The following is a 17,867-nucleotide window of genomic DNA, read 5'->3' as shown; positions in this document are numbered from 1 at the left end:
AAAGAGAAGACAAATTAGTTGTGATTAGAAAAATGATGGATGGTAAGAGGAACAGGAAGACAGAGAAGAGGTGGAGAAGTAAAGTCCTGAGTGTCCGTGACACAAGCAGCAGCCAAGTGCAGTGTAAATCCTGCAGCCTCTTCTCTGCATAGCCAGGCGCAACCAGGGAGAGTCCCACTAGTGACTGGAGGTCTGCCACCACAACAAACCCTGCCCCGTGTGATTGGATTCCTCTTCTCCCACCTCTTCTCCTGTGCAGCCCCGGTGGTCGTGATGACGCATGCCTGAGATAAATGCCCCCCACCGCAGCCTGCCCGCCTGTCACACTGTCCCACGCCACACTCGTAGTCACAGAGCACGGCAGCGGCCACGGAGCTCCGGGAGACATATCCATGTGGAGGAAGAGGCGCCCAGGACATTAATGCACCTCCAGGCCGGGGCCAGAGCACCCCCATAGCCGCAGCCGCAGCATCATTCCTCTAGTGCCAGCCATGAGCTGTCTGGATGTAATGTACCAAGTGTATGGTCCTCCCCAGCCTTACTTCACCGCTGCCTATAGTCCCTATCACCAGGTAGGTGATCCAGGTGGATGTGCTCGGCTGCCTATGGAGCAGAGAGGAAGGTGTCATTGCTGCAGCATTGCCTTTATATACTGATTTATCTCTGCTACATGACAAAGTCGCCTCTGCTACATCTATTTATTTACACTGCTTCACTGTCATTATACGAAGTGTGAAACTTCTCAAGTGGGAAGTGTCCGCCACATGCTGAGCCCCGGGTAATGAGGTGCCAAGCCTATGATTTACCCAGCAGCACCCTGAATGGGGGGAAGTAGTGATGGTATATATATATATATATATATATATATATATATATATATATATATATATATATGTATATACTGTATATATATATATATATATATATATATATATATATATATATATATATATATATATATATGTGTGTGTGTGTATATACTGTATATATATATATATCTCTTACTTCCCTGCCAGTGAACAGGTGTAGCAGAGGTTTGGACACAGCTCTTTGTTTGGTAATTGTGCAGACTTGGGTTACACTGTGGTTCCCATAGGCTGCACCTGTTCTAGTCCATTCTAGCAGCATCTCAGGCAGGACTAGAAGCTGCCCCCCTATTGTTACTTCAGAGCTGAGATCTATATAGCAGTCTCCGCTTTGGGCAGTATTCTTTTTTTAACGCAGAATTCGTTTAGGAATAGCGGTAAGTAGACGGATAAGGGCTTTTTTTGGGCAGCGTGGGACGTATTTGCCGCGAGTGGGGGAGACATTGGCCACAGCGTGAAGTTTCTCTTCTGTCTGTGAGCCTTGTTGTAGTGGATGTTCCTAGAAGAATCCGATTAGAATAGGAGTCCTATAGAAGAGGACGGTTATTAATCCGTTGATAATTCCGCGTCTGTTTTGTTATGAATACTAATACCGCGACCGTTACGCAATGTATCAGTAGTTACCGTTCCGTCTGCGGATATCTCCCATTGGCTGATAGTTATGTTTGGTGTTTTTAGAAGCTAGCATTCTACTCCAAGATGCAAGAAGCCCCGGAAAGTGGCAGCAGTAGCACCAGCAGCAGTGGCAGCTCGTTCTCCAGCCATGCCCCGGCCAGTATTAAGGAAGAGGACTGCAGCCCGGAGAAGGAGAGACCCCCTGAGGCGGAGTACATCAGTTCCCGGTGTGTCCTATTCACCTATTTCCAGGGGGACATCAGCTCGGTGGTGGACGAGCACTTCAGCCGAGCCCTCAGCCAGCCCAGCAGCTACTCTCCCAGTACTCCCAGTGCCAAGGGGGCCCGGAGTGGCGGCTCCTGGAGAGGTGAGGACTAGTGGATGGCAGAGCTGTCACTATTGTATACAGTCATATCCTGATTGATTAGAGAATATCGATTCAGTATATGTTCCCTACAAGGTTTTATTCTACTAGGTATGGTGGAGACTACTGTATAAGAGTTATGGGATGTGCATAGGAATTGTCTTCTAGATGCATCTCACCCTATTATTAGAGGGGGTGGAAAATGCATTGTATAAGTAATAAGAACAGTTATGTTATGATGATGTGTAACTTGCTCACAGTGTAATGGTACTCAATGTTATCTAATGCACTAGATTGTAATATAATAGTGTCACACAACCAGACTAAGGTAAGGTTTAGATAGCATCATATTCATCATATAAAAGTCATTTACTGAATTGAGTGATATAGTGTGGAATGTCCCGGCTCAATTGTGACAATGAATCAGTTATAATAATTTCTGTCCCACTTATATTTCTTCATTTCATCATTACCTTTACATTATTATGATATTGAACATATATCAGCTCGGACATAAATGTAACATAAATCTACCAAGTACTGAATACGCAAGGGAAAGGGAATATATGTACTTGTGGTATAGTGTAGAAATTTGCTGTTTTGCATATTATAATATGTGTGTGTAGATATTTTAAAATTTTATTCGCAAACACACACACTATATATATATATATATATATATATATATATATATATATGATTTTCACTAAATACCAGTAGTAATAGTAGTTTACGCACTACTGTAGTCTATTGAAGTTCATTGAATGCTTTAGCAATGTATTCATAATTCATAGCACAGTGTGTTCTTTGAATTTTAGAAGCGATATTCTATTACACTACTTTGTATGTTGTTTTGTTGCAGTTTTTGGAGTGAGTCATTGCTATAATATATTGGGAAATTATATATATATTTTTTTACATTCTGTGTTAATTCTTGCTTGAATCCACTTGCCATCAAAAAGTGCATCAAAGCAGCACAGGGAAAAATACCCTTAGGCTGGGATCACACCGAGATTGTTCATTGTTCTGCTCTGTCACTGGAGCAGAAAAAAAAAACAAAAAAAACAAAACAACAATGGTTGAGCCAGATTACTCGCATGCCGGACACAAATGCAGAACAACAGTCCCCATTAAGTTAAGTGGGGTCCAGCATGGTCCTGCATGGTGTCCTGCATTTTACTTGAAACTATTCTGTTGAATGCTGCGCTATTTTCTGGCCGTTTTACAGAAACCCTAATGCAGGTAGGGACTTAGTGCTAGTGTTTTCTCATTTTTCATTACTTGTTATTGCCACACCAATAGATAAGGAGGATCGTAGTTCCTAATATACATAAAGCTATGTTGATATCTTAAGTCTAATCAACCTGATGCGTTGACAGATAAGGACAACTTACTGCAAGTGATTATCCTGAGTCTATGGTCATTAGGAGAGATGTTTTAGTATTGGATATATGAAGTTCTATCACACAAGTCTGTAACTAGTAGAAGAGGTGTTCTAGTATTGGATACATGTAGTTCTATATCAAAGGTCTATGACTGCTGGAAGAGGTGCTGTATACTAGCAATGGAAACCCAGTTCTGTCATACAAGTTTGTTGGCAGATATGTTCTTGCATTAGTACCCAGTTGCATCATAAAGTCTATGAGAGAGGTGTTTTAGCATTGATATATAAATAGTTCTCTAGTTTCAGACAGCTAGTGAGATGCTGGAGCCTCATTTTTGTGGTTAGTATCTCTTAAGACGTGGTGACTTTGAATGGGAAAGGATTTCTCTGATCATTTGCAACGGAGCAAGTACAACATGTAGCTATGGAATGAAAGAATTAGACACCAGTCTCGCTTTATGCCATTTGCCTCAGGCAGGTGTAATGAAATAAAGTAATACGACTATATTTTCAATATAATAATGTGCTTCATTGATGTCAATGGGAAATTGGACGGCAGTTCATACCACATAAAGGATATTGGCTGGGACCATCTAGGCACCAATGATTTGGACCATCCAAATAATGAAAAAGTTCATTATCTACCGCCTGGTTTTGCAAAATACAGATTTTATTATCTGTTCATATATTGTTTTATTTTCATTCAAAATGATGGTCGTACTTAGCATTTATTTTACTGTGTGAAACCCTAGCTTCAGGCTATGTTCACACACAGTATTTTTGTTAATTTTTTATTTTTTATTTTAACCAACATCAGGAGTGGAACTGATATGTGCCCATTTTCTGTAGTTGAACTGGAATTTGCCCATTTTCTGTGTTTTCAACCAACTTCTGGTTTTGGTTGAAAAAAGACTGACCAAAACAGTGATAGAAATATTATGTGTAAACATAGCCTCTGGCTATGTTCACACATACTGGCTATATCAGTAACCAGGTGAAAATAACAGGTGAAAATAAAAACTAACATATTTTGTTAAAGCAGGTGGCAAATAATTAGCATGTTCATTATTCGGATGGTTGGGATCAATTACAGCCGTTATTCATTACGCTGTGCGCACTGATGGCCAGTTGATTCCATTGATTCCATTGATTCCAATGGAGTGCATTATTATATGGAAAATACAGCCGTAATTTAGACTCAAAATTGCAGCTGTATTTTAACTTTATTGATGGGGTGTGAACATAGCCCTATAAAGGGTCAGCTTGTTGCCCTTGTAAGAATTGCTGTTAGTTGGGGAGCATGGTGAAATTTGCAGTACTTTATCGTCTACGCCAGATCAGATTAGTCAAAAAAAGTTTTTTTCGTAGGATAATATTAACATTTGCTTAACACACCTGTAAGGAAATGTTATGAATCGGGTCCACGTCGTGTATTTTGTAGTGCCAAAAATATTTTGGCAGAATGATAGTTTTTAAGACTGTCCCCAAGGCTTTTTCTGGGCTAGGTGTTAAAGCACTGGGGAACGTGACCCTGGCATATCATGTGCTTTTTTCTAAATCCACTAGAATCCGGGGTATTGTCCGGAGGAGCTTTACTAACATTATAGCATTATATCATTTGGAAGGGCTGGATTGCTGCTAATGAATGGGCAGTTCTCCTCTTCTCGTGACACTTTGCAGAAAGCCACATGCAGTATCTAAAGATGTAAATCACAGTGGTGTCAGGGACGTGTGCTTCATCTTCAGTTCCTATGAGGGATGCACAGAAGAGTGAAGTTCACATCACTGGAATGTCACACCACCTTCACACTGTATGAACAGTAGCTCATAAGGGTATGTTCACGTGTTGCAAATTAGGAGCTGAAATTTCTGCGACTGAATGGGATTTGTAAAAATCCATGGGCGTTCTTCATATAGAACGCTGTTCACATGTATGGGACACAACATAACCATTCTGCCTGGTGTGAACATATCTTTACTGTGCTACTACAATTGTTTTTAATTGTTTCTGAAAAGGTTATAAATAGAGATGAGCGAACCCAAACGTTGGGTATTTGATTAGCTGGGGCTGCTGAACTTGGATAAAGCTCTAAGGTTTTCTGGAAAACATGGATACAGCCAATGACTATATCCATGTTTTCCACATAGCATTAGGGCTTTATCCAAGTTCAGCAGCCACCGCTAATCAAATGCCGAAAGTTCGGGTTCGGATCGACTCGAGCATGCTCCAGGTTCGCTCAACTCTAGTTAAAAATAATAATAATTAAATAATAAAAAGTGTTCAATATAAACAAATAGCATGAATGGGTGTTTGGCCGGGTTCATCCCAAATCGTGCCCCTCGAGACATGAAAAATCTCAGAATTGACTGCCGACGTATCTGTGCTTAGATCAGAATGGGCTCCATTCAATTCAATGACCCAAACATAATCAGCTAGTTACTATGCTGCCATTAGTTTCTGAGCGTATTTTTTGAGCTTTACTTTTTACAGATTGCGGACTTTACAGACGTTTCATCCCTAAAAATTGCGGATCCCCATAAAATACACACGCTCCCATAGACTTCTATTGGACAGTCTGTGCTGCAATTATGGTCTGTGCTAGAGCTTGCCAGTAAGTTTTTGCGGATGCAGTTTTTTGTGGATTGCAGATCTGTATCTATACGGACAGTGTAAGCCGCTCAATTGAAATCCACGGGCTCTAAATTTGTCCGTAATAACGGATCCACGATTACGGACGAAACTACAAAATGTAGTGAATGTAGCCGCACACTGTTAAAAAAATTAACCCTTAACCCTACTTGAGGAAGGCACAAAAAAAAACGTATGCAGTAGATGTCAATTGCCCATAACAAAGGGAAAAATTCCTTCATAATTCCAAACCCCCAAAAAAACAAAAAACCTTGTATTATATATATTGACGATTTACAGAATCTCTGCTTCATGTCGTCAATTGTTACTTATTTACATCGAGAAGATGAAAACTCTAATAGACCTCACTGGCTGAGGAAAGTTCATGCAGTATACGAAAGGCCTCCATTCAGTTTTGATCCACTTTTATACATAGTAAGGGTACAAACACACACACCGTATACGCAGCAGATACGCAGCAGATCTGCAGCAGATTTGATGGTGCAGATTTGATGCTGTGTTCAGTTATTTAGATCTAATCTGCTGCGTATTTGTTACGTATTTGTTGCGTATTTGCTGCGTATCGGTGTGTGTGTTTATACCCTTACAAAGTATCAAGAACAGCGAATGTGAGAAAGGTCACCGGCACTACTCCAAACAAAGTCTGGACCTTGGATTGATGATCTGGACTTATATGTAGATCCTTGCGTCGGGGTGCATTTCATAAATCAGATATAGCAATGGCAAGCATAATAGGAAAAAAGCTGAAAGCACTCACCGCTCTGATGCAAGATGTCTTTATTTCGTGATGAATTAAAACATGGACATTAGTCCTGCAGGACGGCAGATGCTATCTCCTACACAAACAACATTCTCATGACGGCCATTTCGCGCGCATGCGCGCTTCGTCAGATGAACGCCCCTCCCGCAGGTCTCGGGAAAATACCCTGAATCCGGTATTTTCCCGAGACCTGCGGGAGGGGCGTTCATCTGACGAAGCGCGCATGCGCGCGAAATGGCCGTCATGAGAATGTTGTTTGTGTAGGAGATAGCATCTGCCGTCCTGCAGGACTAATGTCCATGTTTTAATTCATCACGAAATAAAGACATCTTGCATCAGAGCGGTGAGTGCTTTCAGCTTTTTTCCTATTATGCTTACAAAGTATCAGCTTGGAGACAGGCCTAGATGTTGCGTTTGTAGCAAACTCCCAGCTGTGAGAAGTATTAGGTCTATGCAGGTTTTCTGGTTATATACGTGAATGCCTGCATTCATTGATAGCAAGCAGATTTTACAGAGATGGTGTAAAATCTGTCAGCATACCATAAATAAACTTCAAACTGAAATTATTGGATTGTAACCTCTGCTCCGGCTTGTGGTTTAGCCGCAGATCGGTGTCATTTTGCAGTGATATGTACATGCATCTTATATAAACATGTAGAATGTATTAACATGTACAGAAAAAGATCTATACCTACCTAACACAGCAGTGACCCATTAGTGGAAAGTGATATGATAGGCAGATACTAGTGTATGATGTCACCAGCTTCTGCATAGAGGAGGCTTTGCTGATGTCTAATATTAGGCATTGCATGGCCTTTGGAAGCTGTTTTAGGCTACAGCTTAGGTAGTAATGTGAAATGGTTGCATTATCCTTCTCCGTGACCGCACCTACAGTTGCAGTAGCTCTGTCCAGATGCTATAATGATTTCCTTCACATTCAATCAACATCATTTTATACAGAAAGAAATCAAGCATGGAAAGTGGCCAAAGGGTCACTTTAATTTATAGTTGTTGGAAATTAGCAAGTGTTTTAGGAATGGCCCTATAGTTTTGTTCATATCCCTGTTTACATGCAAGCAAAGCTAACTAAAAAGTCAAAACTGGCTTTCTGAGTATAATTCTACATTCAAGAGTTACATTAGCCACTTTTAGTCCATATTGGCAGCACTCTGGTCAGTGTTTTTTTTTAAAGAGAATGTACCATCAGGTGTATATACATATACATATACATATATATATATATATATATAAACAATTTTTTTAAATTTATTTATTTTTTTAACATAAGACCGGCATGGGGATCATGGTAGTACGGTCCTCTTCTTAATATTAGGCGATATTAGGCAATCAATGGAGCCATGTCACAGAGGGGAGGGGAAATAGTCACACTGGGGACTCCCCAGTGCATAGAGCCAGCCCAGTGCACGGCAAAAGAACATCGCCGAGCGCAGGAATCAGGCAGAAAGAAAAGTAAAGAAAAAAAAAAAAAGAAAGGACTGCGCCACTGGAATCGCCTTGCCAGCACTGTTCGCCTAATGTAAAAAAAATTAGCTTTAAGTAAAAACTTGAAGGTCAAATTAAAGAAAAGGTATAACTTGTCCCTTTATAGTTTTCCATAGATTTTGTTAAAAAAAATAATGTCAAATAGAGTTTAAATTACTGCCATATGAAAGAGTCCCTAAGAAATTAAAGAAGCGCTAATTGCTAATGCAAATTCAAAGGGCATCCAAATACTATTGCTATCAATTAAAATAAAGTATCCATTGGCCAAATAGCCATTCCATATACTCCCATTATATACTGTATAATTTTATATAATTAAGGGTGCCTTCACACCTACCGTATCGCAGCAGAAAATCCGCTGCGGATCCGCAGCAGATCCGCTGCAGATTTAACTAAATGAATGAACACAGCATTAAATACGCACTGTCAAATCCGCTGCGGATCTGCAGCAGATTTGTAAGTGAGGATTTGATGCTGTGTTCATTCATTTAATTAAATCTGCTGCGGATCCGCAGCGGATTTTCTGCTGCAATACGGTAGGTGTGAAGGCACCCTTAAGGGGTTTTCCGAGGGGTCTTCTATATTGGTGCCTGTTGAGAGGGGGGTACTATATTTACCTACATTTCCCTGTGCTGGTCCACTTAGGCAGTGTTTTCTGTGTTTGGGGGTGGCGCATGCAGTGTTTGCTCAGCCAATCAGTGGCTGCAGTGGTGTCCAGTCTCAGGCTTTCATTGGCTGAGCGGAGACTGCATGTGCCGACCTCAAACATTAAAAGCAATGTTTACCAGTTCTAGTGTAGGTGAATGGAGGTGGCGACGTGAGGCCAGGAGTTAAATATAAGTACCTCTCCTCCCAATGCATTTCCACAGCCTTAAATCCGAAAGGTTGGGACTACAGAGGTACAATCAAACAATAATGCGTCATCATCTGACTGTATCTCCGTATTTATGGAAACCTGATCTTCCAGATTGGGAGAGGATCTTGCCACTGATCCGAAAGGGCCGACTGTCACTGGTACACTTTGAGGCTATGTTCACACATAGTATTTCCATCAGTCTTTTGGTCAGTCTTTTTTCAACCAAAACCAGGAGTGTATTGAAAACAGAAACTGTTCCCTGTCAGTCCCACCAGGGCCATATAAACAGCTGCTGCTGCCCAAGGCACTAAACCTGAAGCTGTCCCATCTTCACTCACCAATTAGCATCATGATTTTCTAGTTTCTGAATATCATATTGATATCTGACCAGTCTTAGGCCGCGTTCCCACATTTACTGTACGCCACCACATGCAAGCGAAACCAGACCCTCATGCGGTAACCAATAGGCGTTTGGCCAATAATTCTGGTAACAGCACATGACTACTAAGGAAGAAATGGGAGCCTGGTTTCGGCAACATTGTCTGAATCGCGTTTTTAATGGTTTTTAACTGCTTAAAACATAAACAAATTTCCACATTAAATCTATGATAAGAGCCGTCTGCATATTGTCTGAAGGAATTCTTACCACAGGATTGGTAGATTGATAGGTAATAGCTCCAGGCATCAAATTTACCACCGCCACACCAGACCTGAACAATTCCGCCATACTGTGACTGGATAACACCGCAATACCAGACCTGAACAATACAGCCATACTGTAACTGGATAACACCGCCTACCAGACCTGACCATACCCATACCACCATCAGTTATTTGCGGGTCCGCATGGGATCCTGGCCGGAGCGTATACGATGTGTATACTCTCCAGCCGGGATCCCATAGAGTCTGGCCCCCTGGGAGGGAGCTAAGGTAACCCATTGAGTGCCTCATTACTCAAGTCAAGTACTTGAGAATTGGAAAATGTACTTTGGTGCTCGCTCGTCTCTAGTAATTAACCAAGGATGAGCAGAGTCTACGTTGTACAGATGTAGCAGTGAGCATTTTTGATGGTGAATTATTGTTCCATATTTGAGGTAAATAATGCAGTTCATGGGATTGCAGTCCTATATAAAACCACAAATGTCAGTAGTGTTGATATATTTGTATTTCCTTCTTGACCATACAGAAAAAAATGTGATATTACACACTGATCTTTTTTTTTTTGTTATTTAACAGACCCGTCTTTCCCAATGAGTCAACGAAGTTTTCCTCCATCTTTTTGGAACAGCAGCTACCAGCCAACTGCAGCTCCGCCAACACTGGGCAGCAGCCTAACCAGTCCTCTGAGCGGTCCTCATACAGAAATCCCTTTTGGAGCAGACCCTTATTCCCCTGCTTCTCTTCATAGCCATCTACACCAGGGACCACCTGAGCCCTGGCACCATGCACACCACCATCACCACCACCCATATTCTATTGGGGGTGCTATAAACAGTCAGGGCTCCAGTTATCCACGAGCTGGCATGCATGAGGTATACAGCACACATTTTGATCCCCGCTACAGTTCGCTTCTTGTCCCAACATCAGTGAGACCTCACAGGATCACACCAGCAGGAACAGCGCCTGGTGCCACACAATGCGACCTGAGTAAGGGAGAACCATCTGCATCTGCATGGACAAGTTCTGGTCCATATCCAGGACCAGCAGGAGACATGGGACAAAGCCTTAGCCTCAATGTTGATGCAGGTAAGCAGAGTTGGGATTCATTCACCACTTAAGGTTTTGTTTTAAAGGGGTATTCTCATGTCAACTAATAAAGTTATACTTGTAGGGCTTATCAAGGTAAGTTATTTTGCAAATAAATTGTTTTAGCAAACTTGCCTCCTTCTCCTAATATGCTGCTCTTTCCCTTCTGTTGTTGACAGCTCATTGCCTTGGTCACCGACCACCACTCTGCTCTAAAAGCAGTGGTCTGGTTGATATATATAGGTATAGGTATATGTTTGTCTATAAACCAACATCTATATATGCACTTGCCAGACCACTGTTTTTAGAGCAGAGTGGTGGTCTGTAACCAAGACAACGAGCTGTCATTATTGGAAGGGGGAAAATCAGCATTTCGGGAGAAGTCGGCAAGATATATTAAATTAATGTTTTTCCAAAAATATTTAACATTACGAGCCCTACAAGTATAACTACGTTCATTGAGATGAGAATACCCCTTTAAGGTGTCATTATGGAAATTTAATAGTATAAAAAGGAACATAAAATGCCCCTCCAGAGAGACAAAGTCTAAACTGTTAATGCCCTCTCTTAAACGGCAGAGAGATACATTTTTCACCCAAAATCATGACTAGCCACCATCTTCCTAAAAAAAATGAAGGCTAGCGAATCAAAACTGACCACCATTGCTTCTGCAGGGGAGCAGGTAACTGATCGGAAGATTATGGGGGAGATTTATCAAACATGGTGTAAAGTGACACTGGCTCAGTTGCCCCTAGCAACCAATCACATTCCACTTTTCATTCCTTCCAGTCTCTTTGGAAAATGAAAGGTGGAATCTGATTGGTTGCTAGGGGCAACTGAGCCAGTTTCCCTTTACACCATGTTTGATAAATCTCCCCCTATGTGTTCTCCTATCACCCAATCGCTAACAATCCTGGATTATTACCGATCCAGCTGTGTCATTCATTTGGCAGCATCAGGACATTTACAGTCTGGCCAAAATACTTACTAAATATGATACTGCATAGCTAATTTTCCATCAAGAGGCTCTGTTTCTAATATAAAACTTTATTTTTTTAAAATAAAAAATAAACATGTAGACTTGTTGCTTCCATTATAGGATGTACATTCATAGGGTGCAATTCTACAGTGAAACCTGTAATAATACAGTACACGAACAACACAAGCTAACATTTTATATAGCACAGTTTATAGATAAGGACTAGAGATGAGCGCAACTCGGGCATGCTTGAGTCCGATCATACTGCATTTGAATACTGGTGGTGGACGTTGGATGCAATCCTAGGGAGTCCTGGAAAACTACCTATGGTCTATGGCTGTATCCATGTTTTCCAGGACTCCCTAGTATTGCGTCCAACTTTGTGAGCCACTGATATTTAAATGCTGAATGATCCATCTTGAGCATGCAATCTCTAATAAGGACATATTCCCGTGTTATAACATGTTAGAATTTTTAGCACGCTAGTCCAGTTTCCTTTGCCTTTTTTTGAGGGGTGCTTAAACACTGTGGCCCAATTGTTCAAAGTCTATAGTAAAATGTTTACATACTGAACCAATTTTTAGTTAACTCAAACTGTGACATTTTGCATAGGAATTAGTGCCATTTTTGGTCCATGAAATCACATCTAAAGCCATGCCCCCATTTACCGAAGCAACACCCCTTACCACTTTTTGGATATTGTGGAAAAGTGTCTAAAAACTGTTTTATTTTATGAATAATAATGTCAATTGGTTTAAAATAATGGCCGTTATTTATCATTAAATGATGGCCATCAAATAAAAACGTCCATTATATGGAGGTTGTGTGAACATAGCCTAAATGTAGCACGATAGCACAAATCATGTTGATTTTGCACATAATGAAATAAAAATTCAGGTGCTAGAGTAATAATAAATCTCGGCCATGAACATTTAATTTGTGTTGTTTTAGTGGCATTTTGGGGTCTGTGGAGTTTTTATTAAAATATATAGTGTTTAGATACAGTGTTTTTTTGTGTGTGTGTGTGGGGGGGGGGGGGGTTCAAGCATTGTCCTAGGCTTTTCTATAGTAATTACAGTATTGCAGTATTTTCCGAAATTATGCTGTATAAAAAAATTACTGCTGTATAAATGTTAAATAGAAGACACATAAAGAAAAGACTGAGACTTCTGCTCCTTTCAGATCCATCCTTGGCTGTGTACTCAATCAGTGCAATTAGGGTGAGTTTACACAGAGAGATTTATCTGACAGATCTTTGAAGCTAAAGCCAGGAATGAATTTGAAAAGAGGAGAAATCTCTGTCTTTCCTACTCGTGCCCCCTGTTTATAGTCTGTTCCTGGCTTTGGCTTCAAAGATCTGTCAGATAAATCTCTGTGTAAATGCACAATTAAATATCTGAACATGTAAACCCAGCACTAATAGTTTCTATTCTTGTTTAGATAATTCATTCATACATTGAAAGGACATTTGTTAGATGCCCTTTGCACTAGGATTTGCAATCAATAACACTGATATGGCTATGTTCCCACTACGTCTTTTAGGTGAAATAACAGCTGTTTTTTGATAATGACAGCTGTAAATAACAATCATGATCATTATTAACGGCTGTCGTTATCAAAAGGCAGCCATTTTTCACAGAAAAATAACCCGCCCTACTCTTCCTTCTATTTGTTGTCAAAGTCTTAGTTTATTTAATGATAACATATTTTGGACCGCGAATGATTGACACATGTATAGGCTATGTTCCTGCAACATCTTTTTTTTAAGTGAAAAGGGTTCCGCTTTATCAAAAGACAGATGACATTAATGATCATGATCGTGACATTTTTTTCACGTTAAATAAGACGAATAAAACATACCCACATAATGTAAAATTATGTGGATAGTAGGTTTATCTAGGTGGTTAGAGTTAATACATAACATTTAAAGGAACATTATTTAAACTTTCCTTACATAGCAGTGAAATGAGGACCAATTATTTTTCAATAAATAATTAGAAACTAATAAATATTAAGCAATAGTCCATTCAGTATTTATTATCTCTGTGTAATGCGGAGCACATACTGTACAATACCTGACTCCCCTGGGGGTGGGGGGTCAACATATAATAGACTTATTGCAAACATAAGAAGTGTATGGATGGAATAAACCCCTCAAATAACATGGCAGGAGTATATAATAATTGATCTATTATATGGCTTGGAGGCTACATCTTGCTCTACGGCTCAAATTTAAACTGCCTGAACCAAGTCTACTCGTTGTCACCCATCTAATCTGTCTTGAGGTGGCCAGCGGACTTCTCACTTTCCATTCTTGTGAATTGTGTTTCAGTGTTTGCACTGCCGATGGTTATCCATTCACGCCATCCATGCAGCACATTCCTGCCCCGCACATTTGTCTCAGTTGCCTTTTGTTTAGGGTTCTGTTTCCTGGATTGTGAGAGATATTGTTTCAGGTTCTTTGAGTCAGGATTTGGATAATTGATCAGTTCAGACTTTGTATGTTGTGATGTGCTTACACCCGAACGGAATCCCTTTCACAGAGTGATCTTTGCAGACTTGTTTATAGAAAACACAAATGGTGTTGACTCTTTGTGACCAAAGTAGAATAATATACTTCTAAATCCGTAAGAAGATTCTTTAATTGTGTATTACAAAATCATTGCTGTACATTAGTCAGTGTCCCAATTAGTTTTTGTCTGTGGAGTTATAACTTTATTCCTATTATTGAAAGAGGCAGAGACTAATGGGCAAGCAAAACGTGAATGCTTGTTGGTTTGGAAATTTCATTATAATATTACAAGGTTCATGGAGGTAAAAACAGGGTCAATGAGAAAAATAATAATAATAATAATAATAATAATAATAATAATAATGAGAGAATTGATAGAATGAAAAAGTTATAAGAAACTGAAATGCTGAGATGAAGAGAGTGGACATGTTTGGTGATGGTTGGTAAACTCCTGGGCTTTGAATTTGACAATTGAGTGCTATAAGAAAGTAAAATGAATGATATCTGGGATTTGTTCATTCCACACAAAAAAAGGTGGTGGGGGATTCAGGAATAAATGATACCTGCGAACTAGATATGCATCATATATTCACCATTAGCAAAGAAAGTTTGAAGCTAAATAGAACAGATGAGGTCAGGGGAAATTCTCAGGTGGAATGGGAAAATTCACACGTTTAGTAATTTTTTGTAATTTTTCAGAACTGTATATGATGTTTGCAGTTATCCACAATCCGCAAAAAGATTGTCCTTAATACGTCTGTATTGCATCTGTTATTCGTATTTTTTTACGGATCGGGAAAAAAGGGGAAGGTGATAAGGTTAAATAAGAGGGAATGTTTTAATACGATTACCCATCCACATTTTTATGGATTTGCCCAAAAATTACGGCTTTACAAGAGTTACGGAATTACGGTCCGTATTCGACCTTGTCCGTAATTTTTGTTGATGTCCATAGATGTACGGACAGTGTGAACAGCCCAATTAAAAACAATAGACCCTTAATTTGTCCTTAATTGCGGATCCGCAATTATGAACAAAACTATGGAACGTGTAAATGCAGACTCATGGTCTAAATTCTCACAAAGACCTACAGCCTACAAAGTTCTAAACACAGAAAAACAAATATTATTTCCCTTAAAAAAAAAATTTCCAGAAGGTTCTAAAGTTTTTTGCTAGTTAATTATACATATACACATTTCATTCATCATATCTTCATATCTATTGCTATTGATTTGCGCACAACAAACATTGTCACTAAAGATGAGGGCAACTCCAGCATGCTCAGGGCCATTCATTCTGCATTTGGATACCAGTAGCTGAAGAAGTTGGATGCAGCCCTAGGGAGTCCGGAAGAACATGGATACAGCCTATGGTCTATTGCTGTATCCATGTTATCCCAGGCTCTCTTGGGCAGCATCCAACAGCTTTAGCCATCAGTATTTAAATATTTAATGTAGATTATAGTGCAGTATACACATTTAGGCTATGTTCACACTGCGTAAAATAACGGCCGTTATTTTCAAATTTGTTTAATTTTGATTCCTAGCATGATTATAAACGGGATGAAACAGGTCATTTACTTTAGATACTGCTCCCAGCCCGAGAAACCACTCAGAAATTTTTTTTACATCAAAATCAAGTTTAATTCGGCAGATATAAGTTTTACGTTCCCGGCCGCATTGAAATCCACGGCCGTAGGATAACCGGCCGGAAATAATTGACATGTTCATTTTTCACAGGGCCGTATAAACAATGGCTGTTATCTGATACGTAGTGTGAATTCAACGGCCGTAGTTACATTACATTGCAGTCATTATAGGGAACCTCAAAACAACGGCTGTAGTTTTGCGGCGCGGACAACGGATGTTATTTTACGTAGTGTGAACATAGCCTTAAGCTTCATTTACATTATATAAGGCCACAGAACCCCTGTACCTATTTCCTAAAGCAATGCCCCCTCATATTATTATTTTACCCTGTCCTTAAATATCTTGTACCTTTAATACTTTCCACCCTTCTCAACCACCTCTCTCTTCCTCACTCTCCTTCTCTGCCTCCTCCATTCCCAGGTTTACAGCCTCAGGATAAAAGCAAGGATCTGTACTGGTTTTAAAATCTGTTGCCCCTGTAGACCCTCTCCACCTTGTAGAGTTGGTGGCATTCTGAACTGACATGGAGTTACTGTGGTTTGGTGGTAACAGCTTGTGATCTTGGTTTACAGCTCGACGCTACACCTTCTGCGGAGGACCTCTCCTGAGCTGATCTTCTCAAAGACTCTCAGCCAAATCACTTAATCCAAGGCCCAGAACACATGTGTGTCCAGCACTGCAGCCAGAAGATGGGAACAGGACTCCATACCATCGGCCACGCAGGAGGCCTTCTTAACTACTTCTGGCTTAAAGACATTTATTTAAAAATGTGATCGACAAAATAATCGGTGCCACCAAAAATATATATAGAGATATTATTATATATTAATATAATTCATGTGCTTTCTTATAAGGAAAAAGGACTATTTTTTGTTGTGAATATTTTTTATGCCTATGTGAAAAAAAGTACTTTCCAATCCAAGCTGCCTGAAGAATAAAAGTCCAATGTGTTTGTAATGATCTTTTTGTGGTTACACAGACAGAGCACCCACAGCACACATGCAGACTATGGAGAGAAATGAAAGGACTAGAGGTCAATGGACTAAAAGCCCATATGTGGACATTCAATCCAGTCTGTTGTGAGTGGCAAGAATCTATCCAGGGCCACCTGCCCAAAGCTTATAGAAATGCAGCTGTTAGATGGACAACTGTTCAAACTCCAGAAATATGACAAGCAAGGTGGCACTTCTCAGGGTTTAGCCCAACAATCACATTTGATTTTGATTTTTTTTTTTTTACAAGAGAATTTTATGATGAAAGAAGAATCGCTTTTCAAAACTGACAGCCTGTACATGTATGGAACAACTGCAGCAGAGTGAAAGGTGATACTCTGCGGAGACACATTATAGTGTGGCCAATGCATCTCTGTGTGTGTATATGTTGCTGTCAACTTGTCACTTTAATTTGTTTGGGAAACTGTGAGAGATGTATTTAATTGTAGGGTTTCTGCATTAAAATATCTTCATGTCCTTAGATGTGTCGGTTATTAATGAGAACTTATAGGAATATTATCATTATAGTCAATAAAATGTTTATCTCATCTACACACATACGATTGCAATGAATTATATAGCAGTCATGACTGCTTAGGCTATGTTCACACTACGTATATTTGAGGCTGTATTTGAGGCTGTATAGCAACCAAAACAAGGAGTGGATTGAAAACACAGAAAGGCTCTGTTCACATAATGTTGTAATTGAGTGGATGGCTGTCATTTAATGGCAAATATTTGCTGTTATTTTAAAACAACGGCTGTTGTATTGAAATATTGGAAGTTATTTACCGTTAAATGGCGGCTATGCACTCAGTTTCAACATTGTGTGGACAGAGCCTTTCTGTGTTTTCAATCCACTCCTGGTTTTGGTTGCTATGAGGACCTGACATGAGGACCAAATACTGCCTGAAATATACTGTGTGTGAACCCAGCGTAAGGGGTACTCCTATGATTTTTTTTTTCTTTCAAATTAGCTGGTGTCATATTA

General features: G+C 39.9%; 1 protein-coding gene across 2 annotated transcripts; it reads left to right on the top strand.

Moving 5' to 3' along the window:
• The first annotated feature begins 336 nt into the window (after positions 1-336).
• VGLL2 (vestigial like family member 2) lies at positions 337-17,321 on the top strand. Of its 2 annotated transcripts, none has more exons than XM_069973679.1 (4): positions 337-572; positions 1,545-1,848; positions 10,235-10,744; positions 16,457-17,321. In XM_069973679.1, exons 1-4 carry the CDS (start codon positions 492-494, stop codon positions 16,495-16,497), a joined length of 936 nt encoding a protein of 311 aa, XP_069829780.1. In that variant the 5' UTR covers positions 337-491; the 3' UTR covers positions 16,498-17,321. The 2 variants fall into 2 exon arrangements, with proteins under 2 accessions (XP_069829780.1, XP_069829779.1); XM_069973678.1 differs by having other exon boundaries at positions 16,305-17,321.
• The last annotated feature ends 546 nt before the right edge of the window (positions 17,322-17,867 follow it).

The sequence above is a fragment of the Dendropsophus ebraccatus genome, chromosome 6, assembly GCF_027789765.1.
Source record: "Dendropsophus ebraccatus isolate aDenEbr1 chromosome 6, aDenEbr1.pat, whole genome shotgun sequence".
Classification (NCBI taxonomy): Eukaryota; Metazoa; Chordata; class Amphibia; order Anura; family Hylidae; genus Dendropsophus; species Dendropsophus ebraccatus.
The sequence above is the reverse complement of the archived record's forward strand: the minus strand, read 5'-3'. Positions and strand labels throughout refer to the sequence as shown.